This window comes from Coregonus clupeaformis, chromosome 30, assembly GCF_020615455.1.
Source record: "Coregonus clupeaformis isolate EN_2021a chromosome 30, ASM2061545v1, whole genome shotgun sequence".
NCBI classification, from domain to species: domain Eukaryota; kingdom Metazoa; phylum Chordata; class Actinopteri; order Salmoniformes; family Salmonidae; genus Coregonus; species Coregonus clupeaformis.
In genome coordinates, this window is record NC_059221.1 from 2,697,374 (window position 1) to 2,718,822 (window position 21,449).

Here is a 21,449-nt window from a genome sequence, read left to right on the forward strand (position 1 = left end):
CCTCCATGCTCTGGACACTACGCTGACAGACACAGCAAACCTTCTTGCCACAGCTCGCATTGATGTGCCATCCTGGATGACCTGCACTACCTGAGCCACTTGTGTGGGTTGTAGACTCCGTCTCATGCTACCACTAGAGTGAAAGCACCGCCAGCATTCAAAAGTGACCAAAACATCAGCCAGGAAGCATAGGAACTGAGAAGTGGTCTGTGGTCACCACTTGAAAAACCAGTCCTTTATTGGGGGTGTCTTGCTAATTGCCTATAATTTCCACCTGTTGTCTATTCCATTTGCACAACAGCATGTGACATTTATTGTCAATCAGTGTTGATTCCTAAGTGGACAGTTTGATTTCACAGAAGTGTGATTGACTTGGAGTCACATTGTGTTGTTTAAGTGTTCCCTTTATTTTTTTGAGCAGTGTATTTTGTAAAAACAACCCTTCCCTTATTACATCCCTGGCAAAAGACAAAAATACCTTGGTTTCTGTTTGATAGATAGCACACTGTTTTATTAGTATATTTAGCTTTGTGATGTACAGCTTGGGAGAAAAAAAGTCACATATTTAAGTTTGGAAACATTTTACCTTAGCAGTGACATCACACTTAACAAAGCTTCATTTCAAATCATTGGTTTTTCATTAATCAAAGTGATATGTTAGGTAAAATAACCACCCATGCTGTTTTGCATTAAACAAACAGAAATATATTTTTTTTCTTTTTTTTTCAATCTTTAAGTTGCTTCACATATATATATTATCAACACTTCTAAAGAATAAAAATATTTAGCCACATGTACTGGAAAAAAAGTATCCACTGTTATATATAACACAATAAATATAAAAAAGAATAATTACTTTGATATAATTTATATGGTATCAAAGAGGGAAATGGGCCTTCAGTAAGACGTGTTAAAAAAGTGATGTCCTTTTCCTGAGGTTTTTGTCTGCAGTTGAGTTTTTTCTCACTAAATATACTAGTAGTCTAGAAAACCCTGCAAAGGGCATGTCAATGGCTTATAATTCACTGAGGAACAAATTCTCGTATATTGGTAAAGTGGTCACACCAGAGCTTCAGTTCACTGTGACTCACTGGTTTGTGTGTATCAGGTCAGCTAAGGAGAGGGCATTCCTTAAGCCAAGCACACAGCTCTCCCACAACCAGTTTCTAAATATGTGTACGTGTGACATTAACCTTATTTAGACACGGTCCCATTTCCCATCAATGTACAAGGTATTAGATTAACTTAAAACAGGGTGGAGAGAAATTACCAAATGAAATAAAACAAAACAACAAAAAATTATAGCAAAAATCTGTACATGTAAACATCACACTTCCACTGAGTCCAAAATCAGGAGGAAAATACAGTTTCACATTGGTATTAGGTACAAATCAAAACTGAGAAAGACAATCAGCTTCTGGTACAGTAGGTAAAGTGGAAAACCTAAAACAGAACCGAGGAATCCAAAGCACCACCAAATTATAAAATAAAACAGACTATGGTCGGAAAAACTATTTTAATTTCACTGTAGCAGTACACTGCCATGTTAGAAAAATAAAAAGTTACGTCTTTTTTTTTCTCCTTTCTTGTTTTTTATGTCGCGCTATACATCTGACCAAAGCAGATCTTTATTTTTAAATGTGTGTTCATTCGTGGTACCCTGACCAGCACCACACATATTTTTGCTCCTGTCCGAGTGGAACCATCTCTATTGGGGGGTGACATTTGTAAAGTCAATGAGGTCCAATGTCAGTTGGTGCTTAAAACAGTATGATCAGGGATAAGGGAATCACACCTTTCCCACACTCAAAACACTGCCCCTTCACTGAAGTGCTGACACTGCTGCATAGCATTCCCAGGTGGAGAGATACATACCGTAATCTGGGAGTTGGAGTTTCATGAAGGCCATGGTTAAGGCCGCAGACTTGGTCTGAGCTTGGTTGGCACTTTCTCTGGCATGTCAAGTTTTTTTGGCCCTAAGCAGGAGAATAATCATGGCTCCAATCAACAACATGTTTGATGCTAATCACAAGGTCAACAATGCTAATCTTAACAGAGAGCACTCCCTCAAGCATTTGGCAGGGTGTGGGTTTTGTGTTGGGCACAGATGTCACATCACTAAACGTGATGCTGGTCAGGTTGGTTGTTAAACGTGTTGACATCCTTGTTTGGAATGTACAGTATAGGCATACAGAGTAACTTCACTTGAGATGTTGGTATTGTACAAAATATTATTTGAAAATACCACTTACTTGCACTACAAAATATGTATAAAATAATAATAAAAATAGAAATCAGATAAAAATGTGTATCGACAGTGGGCAACTATGAGTGCTCCACTGCCATTGAGGAGCCAGAAGTTTGAGTAAGAATGCTGTGATTATGGCTGAAATACTCAAAGACGCACTGTATACAATAGCTGCACACAGAAAGGAATGGAAATGAAACAGTGAGCAAGTTACATATTCCCAAGATTGTCTTTTGCCTATTTTTACAGTATGTTTTCTTAACGTATGTAGCTGTCTGTGAGAAACTACAGAGCAAACCCCAGAGGTGCAAACGGAGGAGGGAGGAGTATTTAGCGAGAGCTTTACTATATAATCTCATCTCTTACCACCTTCTTAAAGATACATTTAATTGTCCCTTGTCTATATTACAAATGCATAACTTCACAATCTTCTTCTTCTTCTTTTTCACTAAACCATATAGCAGACGTTTGTGGCATGTGACGTTACAAAATTCAGTAACTGGTCATTTCTAAAGAGGTAGGATCCATCCATCCATCGCTCTGTGTTGACCTGGGGTAGTAGGGAAATACAGAGGACGGCAAAACTGGCACTACCAACTGCTCTGTAAGATCAGAAACTCTTACAGCACTATGTACAGTTTGGCCACAGTGCTGCGTGTACTACTTGTCTGGCAATCCTTTGAAACCTCAAACCTGCAGTGGCAAAAAAGGCAGTTTTAAGACTGAAGTGAATAAGACAGTTAAGAGAATCCCCTTCTAAATTAATTCTAGCCTACCCAGATAAAAAAAACTGCATATTAATCTACTGTACTGAGAGAATTGTAGCCTAAGACCCCAGGGCATGAGCAGAGTGAAGGATGGATCCGCAGAAATGAGGGCGATACTAATAAGAAAACACATTTTGAAGCCATCACAGCCACATTGAGAGAGAACACAGTGAGGGGGTTTCCTCTTGACTGGTCATTTTGCATATTTCTCTTGTGTTTGTCGTTTTTTTACCCACTAAGCAGATTCAATCAAGAGCTTGCTCTGAGATAAAGAGGACTTCTTGGACTTTCTATCTAGGTATACTATTTCCATTAATGAAATATTTTTTCTTAATCAAATTGTACTCATTATGGAGATCAGATTTGACATTGCACATGTATGCTGGGCGGATAGATCAAGGTGTTGTTCTGTGGTTCAGTGTCGCCAGTGCTCCATTCAATCTCTCACAGGGGTCTTGACTAGATGGGATGCCGCTAATGTCATTAGTGACTTTTTGTAGCAGGTTAGGAGAACTTATGCAGCAGGTTAGGAGAATTAACATAGCAGGTTAGGAGAATTAGGTTAAGGTTAGGAAAAGAGTTAAGGTTAGCTAAAATGCAAAAATTCTCCCTGACGTGACTCGAATATACACGTTTTGACATCACTTTGACATTAGGGGAATCCCTTCTAGACATGACCTCTCACAGGCCACGGAGCTAGCGCACCTAAATCAATGGCTTTCATTTACACGATAGTGGTGGTCGTATGTGATACGTTGTACAACTCGCACTTTGGGCTCAGGTAGCCTCTTTTTTGTTAACACTATGCAGTCAAGGGCCAGGAATGTGATGATTATCAACTGCATTGCGATACTCTTCCTCTTTCCTTTAGTAGGACACACCTCACCAGTGCAAGATGGACCCCTGAACAAGCAGGGCCTTCATCACAGATTTCTGTTGCTTCAGTGTGCAAAAGGGAGCAAATTACAGTGACACAACATTGAGCCCCTTCAGGCCTGCCTCTTGAAGAAACATTTAGTATTTTATTTCTCCCATTCTAAAAAGGTACAAACCTCCCAGACTTTGACCGCACATTGTACAGTAAGATAGATAGGCCCAGATCACCCTTGTGAATGGCTGCAAGAGGAGCACATTGATCCTTATTATATGCCTCCAGAGGTTCATACTCATGAAGAAAACTAAAAAGAAAAAAGTTAATGTAAAAACAACACAGCCTTATGAAAGAACAAAAATATCAACCAGAGTGCCTAGTAGCAGAGAGAAGCAACTGACTCAGATGGCATGTCGTTTTCAAATATTAGATTTTTGTCTCTTATCCGTCTTCAGTAGTTCTTGCTTATTTTTGTTTGTGTTGTTGTCTTGAGGTGCTCTGGTTGTGCAGGAGGCTGGCGTCCTGACTTGAGGTTATAGGTCTGTGGCAAAGGTCCGGTCCATATAGCAGCAGCGTGGATTAATGGCCATCTCAAAGAGTCAATAGACAAAGAAATACAGAATTCCTCCCAGAACCAAGCTGGACGGAGCTCAGGTAAGGTTGGGGGGGGGGGGTATAGGTCCGGAGGAGTGGGGTAGGTTAGAGAGAGGAATGCAGAACCAGACCCAGAAAGAGACGGTATCATCGAGTGATGAGTGTTGACAACCAGGTCGGACAAACCAAAACCTGGAATTGATGGGGGAGCAACGAGCCATCAGGGGGTGGAAAACATGTAGGCCTCTGGAAAAAATCTCCAGCCATCTTCGGAGAGGTTCAGTCTCCCACAGAACATACTTCCTTGCCCCCAGTCCTTCACTTTACTGATGCTTCTAGAATCAAATATGGACTGAATATATACAGTACACAAATAACGGGACAAACAATACTTTGTTTGGGATCAAATTTGAACTATAGTTACAATATTTATTCTGGAATCTTCTTGAAATGGTTAAGACTTTGCTTCCTGCAGGTCTTTGAAAACACTGAACACATCAGGTACTGGTGAGCGTTGTGTGATGGCGCCACCCAGTATGAATGAAGTACTAGAACGGTTGGTTGGTAGATCTGAGGTATTTCCATGTGGAAAAGATGGCGTCTCCATAATGCATAAGTTAAAGTGTTGCTCCCAGGACATCAAGGTCTTTATTCCTCAAGGGGAGGTGAGGTCTGAATCAGGGGAAAGTGCTTTAGGACACAGACAGCTTATTTACAGCGAGCGTCTCTTTTTTTCTTTTTTTTCCCCAGTCTTCTTCTTTAGCCTCTGTTCCTTAACAAAGTGGTTCAAAGTGTCTTAGAGTTAGTGCTCTCTTTTTAGATCAGTCAACACCCCTTTTCAGTAGCTCGGAATGGAGCCAAAAGAAACGTAAATATTCTACAGGCTTTGAAAAAACAAAACAAAACAAATTCAAATCAAAGTATTTGTCATCAACAAACAATTTTTTTGTACTAATCAGGGAGTACTTTCATTGTTATTGGGGATGGCGAGGTTGGTGAGGGGATCTGTGTCCTGCAGCACATAGAGCTTCCTGGCACACAAAAAGGACCACTTATTTTCTTCATACACAAGGGGGCGCTCTTCTCTCATTACAGCACAACCCTGCAGTGTTCCCCAGTGCACCAGCCCCACCAATCTCTCCCCCACACTAGGTAGACTAATTTCCGGCTGTCTGGGACTCTCTGTGTCATCCCTCTTCTTCCCACAAAGCTGTGGGAGTGATGGAGGGCTGTTATGATTGGGAGGGAGCGTGTTCCTTTACAGGTGGTTCAAGAGAGGGAGAAACACTGTTCCAAAGTGGTCACAGACAGTGCTCTTTCCCTCCACGCACTAATGCCAAAACAATCAAGGGGGTTTGGACTATTAGACTAGAGGAAGGTAGCACTGTTGCATGCCTTCTTTCCTGGCGATGGAGAGAATGTAAAGGTTGGTGGAGGAGGACGAATCACGGACAGATGGATTTGGTGAGTGGGATAGTGGTTGGTCGGTTAGTTAGGGGTCGTGTGGGAGAGTCGGAGTGAGAGAGGGAGAAGGAGTGAGTCGGGGGGAGGTGGGGTTTTCATCTCAGTTCTGCTGCAGGATCAGGGTCTCCAGCTCGTCGGCCGAGCGGAGCAGGAAGGCAGCTGACTCGCGGTAGCCGGCGATGAGCTGCCGCACGGCTGTGATCTCCGTGGGGCTGAGCTGTGCCGAGGCCCCACTCCCTCCGCCGCCACCGCTCCGCCCGTGGCTGTTGGAGCTGGCCGATGACGAGTTGGACACCAGGGACTTCATGCTGAGGTCAGTAGGGCCTGGGGAAAGACACACTCAAATTAAGACACCTACTGGGGGCATTTTACTACAAATGTAACTCTTAGAAACCATAAATATGCATTCTTATCCACTTATCAACAGTAGGAAATATATTTTAGATGAGTTCCACCTGTATGTTTGTAAATGTTTGCTACATGCAAATACGGGCAAGAATAGTTTTCTCAATAGGTCTCAGTCCATTCTAAACTAGGCCAGTGATGCTGCTACAGTACGAGCAACATGCTTCAGGTAAGCTAAGGTATGCTGCTACTCTAAGATGCCATTCGCTGGCCAATCAAAGACGTGAAGCATGCTCTCTCACCGTTGCTCTGAGCAGTGGCGGTTGTCAAGGAGACAGGGTGTTGCATGCTTGCTCCCAAGCCCCCGTAACCACGGTAACTGTAGTTGAGCCCACCATTGATGTAGAGCTGGTCCTGGGAGTAGGCTGAGGCGGCCAGGGAGTAGGCAGAGTGGGCCAGGGAGGCCGGCTCGTGAGAACTGGGCTTGTCAAGTGCTATCTGCTCCTCCTGGGGGGAGACGAGAGAGAGTTTTCAGTCCCACTTTCACATATATAATAAGAACAGACTTTGCCATTGGCTATTGGAAAACATCCACAGTACATCCATCCACCTGAGAAAATAGACACGTACACACACACACACACAACACACACACCGACTAACACACCGACGAACACACACACACACACACAGAGTACTCACATGTGCCTGGTAGACATCCAGGCGCAGCCTCTTGGCAGCCTTGCGTGTCTCGCTCTCACAGGCGGCTGCCAGGATGTTCTCAGCCATGGCTGAGGTGAGGTGAGGTGGGGTGGGTCGTGTCTGGCAGGGGAGAGACAATCAGCACAAATTCATCCCCACGTCAGAGCAGAGTACCCTTTTTAAGGTTGAATAAAGCTTGTTATAGCCAGTACTGTCTGCTCTTTGCTTAAGAATAGACAGTTATGCTTTGCTTGAATTCTTGCCAGAATAATCAACACTGCATACAGTAGTGTGTACACAGTAGGCACCATAATGTGAACATCCCAACATTGTGTGAAAATAACACATTGACCACAGGGGGGCAGTACAGAGCATATATAAAACACTAATAATACAGAACATTTTCAGAAGCACCTGCTCATTACAAAAAGTTTCCAACTCATCTATTACAGATGAAGCTTTACTAGATAGTCTCATTCCTAACCAGATTCATGAGCACTGACTACATTTTTAACAGAATATTTGACCAGGTAAGGAACAAAATTAAAGTATTATATCCTGATCTAAGAACCAATGTTGATACAAACCAGCAAAGAAAATCAATGATGATGAATCCTATGGGAGTACTGTTGCTAGACAGAGCCCAGACAACATCTATACATGGGGGATGGAGGGGGCCAGAGCAAATGGCTACCAGACCAGTCACACACAGGACCACGAGAGAGGGAGGGATGAGAGAGGGGGTATGAATGAGAGGGGTGAAAGATGAGAGGGAGAGAGAGGTGTGGTACGTCTAGACCAGCCACACACAGAATGAGGAATGAGATAGAGACAGAGATGGAGGGATGAAAGAGAGTAGGAATGAGAGAAGGATGAGAGGAGATATGGTAGATGCGGTACGTACCTCCATGCCGTTCTTCTTCATGCGGCGGCAGGATTTGAGGTAGGTGCGGATGCGCTTGCGAGCACGCAGCTCGAACTCTGGGAACTGGCGGCTGCACGACTCGATGATGGCCTGGATCTTCTCCTTGGGCTGCTTTGAGATGGGCACCATGCGGTCCAGGTTCTCATCCACAAACAGACGCACAAACATCTGAAAAGAAGATTTAAAAAATCCTGTAGAAAAAAAGGTGTCTGCTCTGCTAGCTATTTGCTGTTTACAGTGCTCCTGAGGTGAAGGTCATGTAAAGGTGAGGTGAGAGGAGCTCTTACATTGTGTGTGTTTGTGTGTGTGTGTTTGCACATGTGTGGTGTGTGTGTGCATGTGCGCATGCTGTGTGTCTGGTTGAGGTGAGAGCAGCTCTTACGTTGAAGGCCTTTAGTCTCTCGGGGTCCATGCCCTCTGTGTCGTTGATCTTGTCACTGTCGTCGTGATCATCATCGTCATCATCGTCGGCCGCCGCTACGCCTCTGCTCACGGTCAGGTCCTCGGCACACGTCTCCATCTTCAATGAGTCGTAGCTTCCTGAGCTGTACTGAGGAGACTGTCACACACACACACATATAGGTGCACGTGCGCATTCACACACAGGTTCGTACACAAACACACACACATCAAAACACACATGCACAGGTGCACACACACACACAGAATAAGCACAGACAAAGAAAGAACAGACACAAAGCCGGGGTAAGGTTTTCACTCCGTCTGTATGCTAGGTGACATTGAAAGCACCCGGCACAATCTCAATCATGAGGAACACTGAAGACAGTGAGACACAAAACACTGCTAGCTGTTGTTGTGCCTAAACTGTTCTATTTGTCTGATCCTTCCAATGCGGCAAAGAAGATGCTTTCAAGGACAAGGCTGCATTGTCAGAGCATGGTGAAGTGTGTGTCTAATTCAATAGCCAGAGAGCAGGAAGGAAGAACCTTTTATCCCCTCTCTCCTTTCATACTGTCCTCCACTGACTCCTGTATGGATGTTCATCACAAGTACAGCAACACAACTAGGCTACTTCTCCTGGCACAGCCGCTCTCACTGCTCTCATGCACATTCTCTTGCTGGTTTTCTATCACGACTAATGTCTTGGATTCCGACCTGAGAGCGTTCTCAGAATGGTGTCTATTAATTCTCCATCCACTGGAAATTGATAAGTAATTGCAGTTTGGCGAGATCTCAATGGAATCTTCTATCAGCTTTGTCCAATGCCCTGGCAATGAACCTCACCTTCTTGTGCATTCCTCACCCATCATAGTCGGTCATAGCAAGACATTGGTCATCTATAACAATGGCACACTGAGCTGTCAAGACTATTCCTCACACGGTACTGGTTGGCTCATTGCTCAACATTATCACTTTGTGTGTAATAAATCACCATTAGACCTGGGGTCAAATACTATTTGAAATCATTCAAATACTTTGAAATACTTTTACTGTTTGCTTAAGTCTGCCTGGAGTGCCAGATGGGCGAGGCTTGCAGTTTTACATCCTATTCTATTGGTTCATTGCACCAGGTAAACTCAATCAATCCCAGCTAAAGTATTTTAAATATTTTCAAACACAGATCTGGGCAGAAGGCCTCACCTTGTTGCCGTAGTCCCTGATCGAGTCTCTGTCCAGGCGCAGCTCAGCGGCATGGGGGAGAGGCTTGACGGGGTACTTCCTGCGCAGCTCGTCTGGGGTGTCGGGCTGGAAGGGGCCCATCAGGGCAGACCCAGGTAGCCTGGTTTCACTCAGGTTGACTGGAGCCTGTTGGTCCTCGGATGATGAAGACGAGGAGGTGGTGCTGAAGTCAAGCGGGGCCGGGGGCCCGTTACCGTTTACCACCTTCCTGTAGGGGGTTCCCCCCACGCACCCTTCAGACCCCGGGGCTGCCCCGCCCGCAGACGGAAGGGTCATGGTGTGCATGCCGTTCCCGCTGCCGCTCTCCGAGGATGAGTCGTCTGTTGAAACAAAGGGAGGAACACCAGTTAGACTGGTAGAATCATCATCAGAACACTACACTGGAAACACACAGGGAGGAACACCAGTTAGACTGGTAGAATCATCATCAGAACACTACACTGGAAACACACAGGGAGGAACACCAGTTAGACTGGTAGAATCATCATCAGAACACTACACTGGAAACACACAGGGAGGAACACCAGTTAGACTGGTAGAATCATCATCAGAACACTACACTGGAAACACACAGGGAGGAACACCAGTTAGACTGGTAGAATCATCATCAGACACAACATCAGCTCCAGACATTTAGAGAGGGAGGGGAAATATAAAGTGTAGCCTACATCACACCTTGAGTATGAATCCCACCCTCAACCCAGCCAAGGCCTCAGTGTGTCAGTACCGCCAATTAGCAGTAGAGAGAGCTGTTGTAGTCAGTAAGAATGCCCATGGACTAATGCCCATGGAAGAATGCCCATGGAACACTCAGTGTGGTGGCTTTATAGTGCACTCAGTACAGTGTTACAGCCATGGTGCAGCAGGCAGGCAGAGAGGCAGGCAGAGAGACGTGTGCTACGGTGCTGTGAGTTAGTTAATTAAAGCCATCCAAGCAGGACCAAGGCCAGACAGTCAGTTATACTTATTCATGAGAGCAAGTACAGAGAGCAGAGAGAGAAGCAGCGCCACCTCCCCTGTACCCCAGTCACACACTGTATGCTACACACAATAGAACCAGGCAAACTAACACCAAGTCTGACCATCCATGAGCCCAGCTCGTCTACTTGTCTCTACACAGACACACACATCCCTCCCCTCCTCTCTCCCCACCAAAGAAAATGGTGCCCTCCCCATCCACCAGCCTGTGGTGAGCAGCTAGCTCCTTAACTCAACCAGAGGCAGCTACTAAATAAGTGATTGTTTAGTGCATGGCTCTGCCACTGAGCCACGCTGATGGATGGCCTGTGTGTTTTTCCACAGTCCTCCTTGTCCCCATCTCGGTCAGACGCGCGCACACACACACACACACACACACACACACACACACACACACACACACACACACACACACACACACACACACACACAATGACTAGAAGTAGGAGGGGCTGTAGTATCTCTGTGCATTGCTGTGTAGTGCTCCACCACCTCTCATTGGCTAGTATAGGTTAGTGGTGGTGGAATGGGCCTAAGGACCCCTGCTTGTCCTCATCACACAGACTCCCATTCTCACAGACACACTGCCTGGCCTGTGTGCATAACCCTCTGAGTGGGACTAAGAGGGGCTCACGTGCCTCTCCCAGTGTGTGTGTGTGTGTGTGTGTGTGTGTAGATTTGGACTTAATGCCTACGTACCGTTTGGAGAGTGTGCGTGCAGTGAGGACAGTATTGGGGTCAGCTTTCCAAAGCCACCAACGAGGGAGGGGAGGGGAGGAGAGACAGCCAGACGCATAGAGCAGGTCAATGACAGAGAGGGAGGGGGAGGGAAGGAAAGGAGAGGGGGGAGGGAAGGGAGCTTGGGGAGGTAGGCAAGAAGCAAGGGCAGGGAGAGCAAGAAGGTAGAGATTTAGAAAGGGTGCAAGAGAGGGATCAGAGAGAGTTGGTTATTCCATGGTAGAGGGAGGTATGGGTAGAAAGTAGAGACCAGTGTGTGGGGATAGAGAGGGGTAGATGAGAGGCTAGGAACTAGGAAGGTGGTCAGAGGGGGGTTGGGGGTAAAGAGCAGGTCAGGGAGAGGGAGAGAAAGGCAGAGGGAAGAGGAAGAGAGGGGATGAAGCAAGGGAGAGCAGGAGGAGGGAGATAGTGGGAGGAGGGAGAGAGCAGGAGGAGGGAGATAGAGTGGGAGGAGGGAGCGAGCAGGAGGAGGGAGAGAGCAGGAGGAGGGAGATAGTGGGAGGAGGGAGAGAGCAGGAGGAGGGAGATAGAGTGGGAGGAGGGAGCGAGCAGGAGGAGGGAGAGAGCAGGAGGAGGGAGATAGAGTGGGAGGAGGGAGAGAGCAGGAGGAGGGAGAGAGCAGGAGGAGGGAGATAGAGTGGGAGGAGGGAGCGAGCAGGAGGAGGGAGCGAGCAGGAGGAGGGAGATAGTGGGAGGAGGGAGAGAGCAGGAGGAGGGAGAGAGCAGGAGGAAGGAGATAGAGTGGGAGGAGGGAGCGAGCAGGAGGAGGGAGAGAGCAGGAGGAGGGAGATAGAGTGGGAGGAGGGAGCGAGCAGGAGGAGGGAGAGAGCAGGAGGAGGGAGATAGAGTGGGAGGAGGGAGCGAGCAGGAGGAGGGAGAGAGCAGGAGGAGGGAGATAGTGGGAGGAGGGAGCGAGCAGGAGGAGGGAGAGAGCAGGAGGAGGGAGATAGAGTGGGAGGAGGGAGCGAGCAGGAGGAGGGAGAGAGCAGGAGGAGGGAGAGAGCAGGAGGAGGGAGAGAGCAGGAGGAGGGAGATAGAGTGGGAGGAGGGAGCGAGCAGGAGGAGGGAGAGAGCAGGAGGAGGGAGATAGTGGGAGGAGGGAGAGAGCAGGAGGAGGGAGATAGAGTGGGAGGAGGGAGCGAGCAGGAGGAGGGAGAGAGCAGGAGGAGGGAGATAGAGTGGGAGGAGGGAGCGAGCAGGAGGAGGGAGAGAGCAGGAGGAGGGAGCGAGCGGGAGGAGGGAGCGAGCAGGAGGAGGGAGATAGAGTGGGAGGATGGAGCGAGAGGCAGAGGCTGAGAGGGATGAAGAGAGATTGAGAGAAAGGGAGAGGCAAGAGAGGGGAGGGAGAGAGAGGGGGGAGAAGGAAGGTGAAGAGCAAAAAGGCAGGAAAGGAAGGTGTTAGAAAAAGAGAACGGGAGAACGATGGGGAGAGAAGGACAGAGAGGCTGTGGTGGTGGTGGGTTATGGCAGCAGAGGGAGGGAGGGAGGGAGGCAGGCGGTGTGTATTTATTCAAGTATAAAAAGTATTCATGCACAGAGAATAAGGCCAGGCTAATTCCTGCCAGCTCAACACAAATCCCCCTCAGCAAGACCGTGGTCGCCTGCTGGGGGAGTCACCGTCCTCTGCTGCTCTTAAAGGCACACGACACCCAGCTCTTTCCTGTATCTGTATCCTCCCTGTACTGTACTGTACTGTACTTTACTGTCAGCAGCACCCATTTTGGGTAACAATGAATTTGTATGCTACCTGTCCCTATCCAAATATACCAAACATGCCAATATGGCAAACATGTAGGCTAATTTACTCAGCATAGCACAACTGAAGATCTAGATGCTGAGACAGACAGACAGACAGAGTACACATAGGGTTATAGTACAGTTAAGACACAAACACACACACAGACAGAGTACGTTTAACACTGAGTAACAGTGGCTATGCATGTTGATGGAGACCAGACAGAGTAGAGGATGGCAGACTACAAGGCCTTTAGTAGTCTAGGAATGCAGAGTGCAGACAGACAGACAGACATGCTGCTAAAGTAATATGGGTGGACACTTCTGCTTTCTCCCACCCACAGCTTTAATGACTACTAATGACTCATAGGCTACATCTCAAATGGCACTATATTCCTTACACAGCGCACTACTTGTCTCTACTTGTCCTTCGCAGTGAAAATGTACACAGCGTGGTAAATATGATCACCTCTCCAGTCTCAACACAATGCTACAGTACAGGCAGCTAGGACCACAAACACTTTACACAACAAGTGTGGTTAGTGCCCTTGAAATAACTAGGAGGACACACTGTTTTTGGGCAAAAGGCAACAGATGAGATATGGGTTACGTCCCAAATGGCACCATATTCCCCACAGGCCCTGTTCAAAAGTAGTGCACTATGTTGGGAATAGGGTACCATTTGGGACACAACCAGTGTTGCACTCCAACCTAACCAGACATTAGGTATCAACACAACACACACTGAACTTTCTGTCCACCAAAGATTAATGTGGCTTTTAAAGAGGAGGACGGCAGAGCAACAAGTTACGCTAATTTCCTTGAAAGTTTGCAAGAGAGAAAGAGATAGAGAGAGCGAGAAAGAAAGAGAAAGAAAGAGCTAGGGAGGGATGGAAAGATAGGGGGGAGAGAGAGAGTATATAGTGGAGAGAGAAATGTGTGTCAACCACAGCAATACTCTCTGATCACTGCTCACGCATCACTGCTTTGAACACTGCTCTTCTCCTCTACCTGCAACTTTCCCTTTCTCTGCAATATAAAATCTAATCAAATTGTATTTGCCACATGCGCTGAATACAACAGGTGTAGACCTTACAGTGAAATGCTTACTTACAAGCCCTTAACCAACAATGCAGTTTTTAAGAAAATTTAAAAAAGTGTTAAGTAAAAAATAGCAAATAATTAAAGAGCAGCAGTAAAATAAAATAACAGTAGGGAGGCTATATACAGGGGGTACCGGTACAGAGTCAATGTGCGGGGGCACTGGTTAGTCTAGGTAATTGAGGTAATATGTACATGTGGGTAGAGTTAAAGTGACTATGCATAAATAATAAACAGAGTAGCAGCAGCCTAAAAGAAGGGGTTGGGGTGGGGTGGGGTGGGGTGGGGGGGCAATGCAAATAGTCCGGGTAGCCATGATTAGCTGTTCAGGAGTCTTATGGCTTGGGGGTAGAAGCTGTTAAGAAGCCTTTTGGACCTAGACTTGGCACTCCGGTACCGCTTGCCATGTGGTAGCAGAGAGAACAGTCTATGACTAGGGTGGCGGAAGTCTTTGACAATTTTTAGGGCCTTCCTCTCTCCCTCCTCTCCGATGTGATCAGGACAACATAGAACATCTGGAAAATCTGTTTTTGGGCTAGGGGATAGGTCTGTTTCTATTCTATATGCATGGAGGATAAATGTAAAAAAGCCACATCCCTGCTCCCTCTAGGAAAAATAGAAATCCATCCCTGCCTCCCTCCATCCCTGACTCTCTCTCCTGAGGAGGCGTGCAGGAGGCCCCTGTGAATTCTGAATGTCACTTTGATACATGGGAGTGTTTAGCAGGCCGAAGGGCACTAGGGCAGAGGAGACTGTTTGTGTTTAAGACAGGTCTCAGAGAGCAAAGGACACATGCACGGACAGGTGCTTGCTTACACACACACCTAAAAAGACCTTGCGTCTCCAAACAGGAAAGGCCTCAGAGCACAAACACACTTCAACACACGCTTGCGCGCACACACACCTAAAACGCCTTCTAGCAGCCAGGGCAGAGGCAGACTCAGGGGACGTGGAGGGGGTGAGACAGTCAATCAATGTTTTACCCATGCTCCTCTCTGGGAGGCAGTCAAGGCGCTCCACAGCAGACAGACACAGGAAGAGGAGGAGGACGCTGTATCAGCCATCCTGACAATATTAATCTCCAACTGTTCTCACACACCACTGGGCATCAACACACATTTTTACATTTACATTTTAGTCATTTAGCAGACACTCTTATCCAGAGCGACTTACAGTTAGTGAGTGCATACATTTTTTTTTTTCATACTGGCCCCCCGTGGGAATCGAACCCACAACCCTGGCGTTGCAAACGACATGCTCTACCAACTGAGCTACATCCCTGCCGGCCATTCCCTCCCCTACCCTGGACAACGCTGGTCCAATTGTGCGCCGCCCCATGGGTCTCCCGGTCGCGGCCGGCTACGACAGAGCCTGGATTCGAACCAGGATCTCTAGTGGTACAGCCTTAGACCACTGCGCCACTCGGGAGGACACAAACGCACACACACACTGCAGTGCAAACCACCTTGTTGCTTTTGTTTCAGCTGATCAGAGACAACAGACAGTATTATAGCAGCGTTTATCGTTTCAGACAGGTGCACACTTTCAAATCTACTAAGTCACAGTGTGAGCCTTTTCAATCAAGTCAACATTCATTGCTAGTAATCTACCCATTTCTAATTGAACACAAGATACAGTGCCTTCAGAAAGAATTCACACCCTTCACTTTTTCCACATTTTGTTGCGTTACAGCCTGAATTTAAAATTGATTAAATTGTATCACTGATCTACACACAATACCACATAATGTCAAAGTGGAATTTTGATTGTAGAACATTTTAGAAATTAATAACAAATTTAAAGCTGAAATGTCTTGAGTCAATAAGTATTCAACCCCTTTGTTATAGCAAGGCTAAATATGTTCAGGAGTAAAAATGTGCTTAACAAATCACATAATAAGTTGCATGGACTCATTCTGTGTTCAATAATAGTGGTTAACATGATTTTTGAATGACTCCCTCGTCTTTGTGACCCACACATACAATAATCTGTATGGTCCCTCAGTTGAGCAGTGAATTTCAAACACAGATTCAACCACAAAGACCAGGGAGGTTTTTCAATACTTCGCAAAGAAGGGCACCTATTGGTAGATGTATACAAATAAAAAAAGCAGACGCTGAATATCCCTTTGAGCATGGTGAAGTTATTAATTAGGCTTTGGATGGTGTATCAATATACCCAGTCACTACAAAGATACAGGCGTGCTTCCTAACTCAGTTGCCAGAGAGGAAGGAAACTGCTCAGGGATTTCACCATGAGGCCAATGGTGATTTTTAAACAGTTCCAGAGTTTAATGGTTGTGATATGAGAAAACTGAGGATGGATCAACAACATTGTAGTTACTCCACAATACTAACCTAAATGACAGATTGAAAAGAAGGAAGCCTGTACAGAATAAAACATATTCCAAAACATGCATCCTGTTTGCAACAAGGCACTTAATTAAAAAGGTAACTTTTTGTCCTGAATTCAAAGTGTTGTGTTTGGGGCAAATCCAACACAACACATGAGTACCATTCCTAATATTTTCAAGCATGGTGGTGGCAATGTTATGGGTATACAATGACTAGGGAGTTTTATGTCATTGGCAATGACTAGGGAGTTTTTTGGGATAAAAATAAACGGAATACAGCTAAGCACAGGCAAAATCCTAGAGGAAAACCTGGTTCTGTCTTCTTTCCAACAGACACTGGGAGACAAATTATATAATATAATATGCCATTTAGCAGACGCTTTTATCCAAAGCGACTTACAGTCATGTGTGCATATATTTGTACGTATGGGTGGTCCCGGGGATCGAACCCACTACCCTGGCGTTACAAGCGCCATGCTCTACCAATTGAGCTACAGAGGACCACACCTTTAAGCAGCAGGACAATAACCTAAAACACAAGGCCAAATATACACTGGAGTTGCTTACCGAGATGACATTGAATGTTCCTGAGTGGCCTAGTTACAGTTTTGACTTAAATCGGCTTGAAAATCTATGGCAATACTTTAAAATTGCTTTCTAGCAATGTTCAACAACCAACTTGACAGAGCTTGAAGAATTTTGTACAATCCAGGTGTGCAAAGATCTTAGAGACTTAGAGACCCAAAAGGACTCACAGCTGTAATTGCTGCCAAAGGTTTTTCTAACATGTATTGTCTCAGGGGGTGAATACTTATCTAATCAATATATATTAGTGTTTTATTCTTCCTTATTTTTTAAATAAATGTTAGAATTTTCTTCCACTTTGACATTAGAGTATTTTGTGCAGATCGTTGACCAAAAATTACAATTATATCAATTTTAATCCCACTTTGTAACACAACAAAATGTGGAAAAAGTCAAGTGGTGTAAATACTTTCCTACAGTGTTTAGACGTGAGAGTAAAAAGAGAGCAATATATCACAACCCACTTGGTCTGTCTTAACTCCATTCCCTCCCCAGAAATGAGAGAGAAGCATTTTAATCAATATGATTTAATCTGTTGCGGCAATTCTATATTTTCTATAAATCAATGTTTCTATTGTAGTTGGCCTCTTGTACATTGATTTAAATAAACTGGACAGATTAAAGCCTGGCATTAATTAAGGGAATTGTTTCTTTAGTGTAGAGAAGGCCCAATAAATTAAATTCCCCTTTGCCGTGTAAACAAAACAGCCAGCGGTGGCGGCGGCACTCCGGTCTACACTGTGCAGAGAGAGAGAGACTCACCGCGGTGCTGCCTCAAAAAACACTGTCTGTCCACGATTCAATCAACTCAGTCTGACTGCATCAGAGGAACTAAAGCATGAAGCTACAGGGAGCTAACAATACTGCTCAACCATGTGGGAGAGCACACACACACTGAACACACACACAGCCATGTAGGAGCATACACACACGAATACGCACACACACACACACACACACACACGTAAACCGTAAACACACAGTAATGTGCACTTAAAAGCGCACAACCTGGAGGCGAGTAGCGTCTATAGCCACTGACGCACTCACACAAAAGCATATTCAAATACTAGCCTAGGTTATATGTGCAAGGACTTTCAGAGACAAACAAACATGGAAACAGACATGGCAACAACAACATATAGGCCTAGGCCTAGCCTACATAATAACCAACTAGGCTATACACCAGGCAGTATTTTTGTTGAGCGGATGGTCAGGGGGCCGGAACATAATTACAAATAATTCCTAAACTGCAAATTGGCCAGGTAGCCATGATTAGCTGTTCAGGAGTCCTATGGCTTGGGGGTAGAAGCTGTTAAGAAGCCTTTTGGACCTAGACTTGGCGCTCCGGTACCGCTTGCCGTGCGGTAGCAGAGAGAACAGTCTATGACTAGGGTGGCTGGAGTCTTTGACAATTTCTAGGGCCTTCCTCTAACACCGCCTGGTATAGAGGTCCTGGATGGCAGGAAGCTTGGCCCCAGTGATGTACTGGGCCGTACGCACTACCCTCTGTAGTGCCTTGCGGTCTGAGGCCGAGCAGTTGCCATACCAGGCGGTGATGCAACCAGTCAGGATGTTCTCGATGGTGCAGCTGTATAACTTTTTGAGGATCTGAGGACCCATGCCAAATCTTTTCAGTCTCCTGAGGGGGAATAGGCTTTGTCGTGCCCTCTTCACGACTGTCTTGGTGTGTTTGGACCATGATAGTTTGTTGGTGATGTGGACACCAAGGAACTTGAAGCTCTCAACCTGTTCCACTACAGCCCCGTCGATGAGAATGGGGGCATGCTCAGTCCTTTTTTTTTCCTGTAGTCCACAATCATCTACTTTGTCTTGATCACGCTGAGGGAGAGGTTGTTATCCTGGCACCACACGGCCAGGTCTCTGACCTCCTCCCTTTAGGCTGTCTCATCGTTGTCGGTGATCAGGCCTACCACTGATGTGTCGTCGGCAAACTTAATGATGGTGTTGGAGTCGTGCCTGGCCATGCAGTCATGGGTGAACAGAGAGTACAGGAGGGGACTGAGCACGCACCCCTGAGGGGCCCCCGTGTTGAGGATCAGCGTGGCAGATGTGATGTTACCTACCCTTACCACCTGGGGGTGGCCCGTCAGGAAGTCCAGGATCCAATTGCAGAGGGAGGTGTTTAGTCCCAGGGTCCTTAGCTCAGTGATGAGCTTTGAGGGCACTATGGTGTTGAACGCTGAGCTGTAGTCAATGAATAGCATTCTCACGTAGGTGTTCCTCTTGTCCAGGTGGGAAAGGGCAGTGTGGAGTGCAATAGAGATTGCATCATCAGTGGATCTGTTGGGGCGGTATGCAAATTGGAGTGGGTCTAGGGTTTCTGGGATAATGGTGAGAATGTGAGCCATGACCAGCCTTTCAAAGCACTTCATGGCTACAGACGTGAGTGCTACGGGTTGGTAGTCATTTAGGCAGGTTATCTTAGTGTTCTTGGGCACAGGGACTATGGTGGTCTGCTTGAAACATGTTGGTATTACAGACTCAGTCAGGGACATGTTGAAAATGTCAGCAAAGACACTTGCCAGTTGGTCAGCGCATGCTCGGAGTACACGTCCTGGTAATCCGTCTGGCCCTGCGGCCTTGTGAATTTTGACCTGCTTAAAAGTATTACTCACATCGGCTATGGAGAGCGTGCTCACATAGTCATCCAGATCAGCTGATGCTCTCATGCATGCTTCAGTGTTGCTTGCCTCAAAGCGAGCATAGAAGTGATTTAGCTCATCTGGTAGGCTTGTGTCACTGGGCAGCTCGCGGCTGTGCTTCCCTTTGTAGTCTGTAATAGTTTTCAAGCCCTGCCACATCCGACGAGTGTCTGAGCCGGTGTAGTACGTTCAATCTTAGTCCTGTATTGACTCTTTGCCTGTTTGATGGTTCGTCGGAGGGCATAGCGGGATTTCTTATAAGCGTCCGGGTTAGAGTCCCGCTCCTTGAAAGCGGCAGCTCTACCCTTTAGCTCAGTGTGGATGTTGCCTGTAATCCATGGCTTCTGGTTGGGGTATGTACGTACGGTCACTGTGGGGACGACGTCATCGATGCACTTATTGATGAAGCCAGTGACTGATGTGGTGGCCTCCCGAGTGGCACAGTGGTCTAATGCACTGCATCGCAGTGCTAGCTGTACCACTAGAGATCCTGATTCGAATCCAGGCTCTGTCGTAGCCGGCCGCGACCGGGAGACCCATGGGGCGGCGCACAATTGGCCCAGCGTCGTCCAGGGTAGGGGAGGGAATGGCCGGCAGGGATGTAGCTCAGTTGGTAGAGCATGGCGTTTGCAACGCCAGGGTTGTGGGTTCGATTCCCACGGGGGGTATGAAAAAAATTAATATATGTATACACTCACTAACTGTAAGTCGCTCTGGATAAGAGCGTCTGCTAAATGAGGGCGAGGGAGAGCTTTGTACGCGTCTCTGTGTGTGAAGTAAAGGTGGTCTAGAGTTTTTTTTTTCTCTGGTTGCACATTTAACATGCTGGTAGAATTTCGGTAGAACGGATTTAAGTTTCCCTGCACTAAAGTCCCCGGCCACTAGGAGCGCTGCCTCTGGATGAGCGTTTTCCTGTTTACTTATGGCCTTATACAGCTCATTGAGTGCAATCTAAGTGCCAGCATCGGTTTGTGGTGGTAAATAGATAGCTACGAAAAATATAGATGAAAACTCTCTTGGTAAATAGTGTGGTCTACAGCTTATCATGAGATACTCTACCTCAGGCGATCAAAACCTCGAGACTTAGTATTAGATTTTATGCACCAGCTGTTGTTTACAAATATACACAGCCCGCCACCCCTTGTCTTACTGGAGTCTGCCATTCTATCCTGCCGATGTAGCGTATATCCCGCCAGCTGTATGTTATCCATGTCGTCGTTCAGCCCCGACACAGTGAAACATAAGATATTACAGTTTTTAATGTCCCGTTGGTAGGATAACCTTGATCTTAGGTCGTCCAATTTATTTTCAAATGAATGAACATTGGCTAATAGGATTGATGGAAGAGGCAGTTTACTCGCTCGCCGTCGGATCCTTATAAGGCACCCCGACCTACGTCCACGATATCTCCGTCTCTTTCTCATGCGAATGACGGGGATTTGGGCCATGTCTGGTGTCTGTAGAATATCCTTTGCGTCCGACTCGTTAAAAAAAATCTTCATCCAATACAAGGTGAGTAATTGCTGTCCTGATATCCAGAAGCTCTTTTTGGTCATAAGAGACGGTGGCAGAAACATTATGTACAGAATAAATTACAAATAACGCAAAAAAACACACAAAATAGTACAATTGGTTAGAGGGCTGTAAAATGGCAGCCATCTTCTCAGGCGCCATCTGCCAAGCCGCCTGTCATAAAGGCAGTGTGAAAGTGTGGTAACAGGGTGACATTGGTATAGTATA

General features: G+C 46.3%; 1 protein-coding gene across 4 annotated transcripts in view; it reads right to left on the bottom strand.

Annotated features, from left to right (window-relative positions):
* Nucleotides 1–4,017: 4,017 nt before the first annotated feature.
* LOC121545507 (nucleolar protein 4-like) overlaps nt 4,018–21,449 on the bottom strand; it is a 172,024-nt gene continuing 154,592 nt past the window's right edge. For 3 of the 4 annotated variants that reach the window (XM_041856079.2, XM_041856081.2, XM_041856082.2), the window contains 6 exons: nt 9,519–9,877; nt 8,299–8,475; nt 7,896–8,084; nt 6,992–7,111; nt 6,592–6,796; nt 4,018–6,268 (listed from right to left, as the gene is read on the bottom strand). In XM_041856079.2, the coding sequence (XP_041712013.1) occupies nt 6,045–6,268; nt 6,592–6,796; nt 6,992–7,111; nt 7,896–8,084; nt 8,299–8,475; nt 9,519–9,877 (1,274 nt within the window). In that variant the 3' untranslated portion in view covers nt 4,018–6,044. The remainder of the gene's footprint in view (nt 6,269–6,591; nt 6,797–6,991; nt 7,112–7,895; nt 8,085–8,298; nt 8,476–9,518; nt 9,878–21,449) is intronic. The other variant, XM_041856080.2, reaches the window with a different exon arrangement.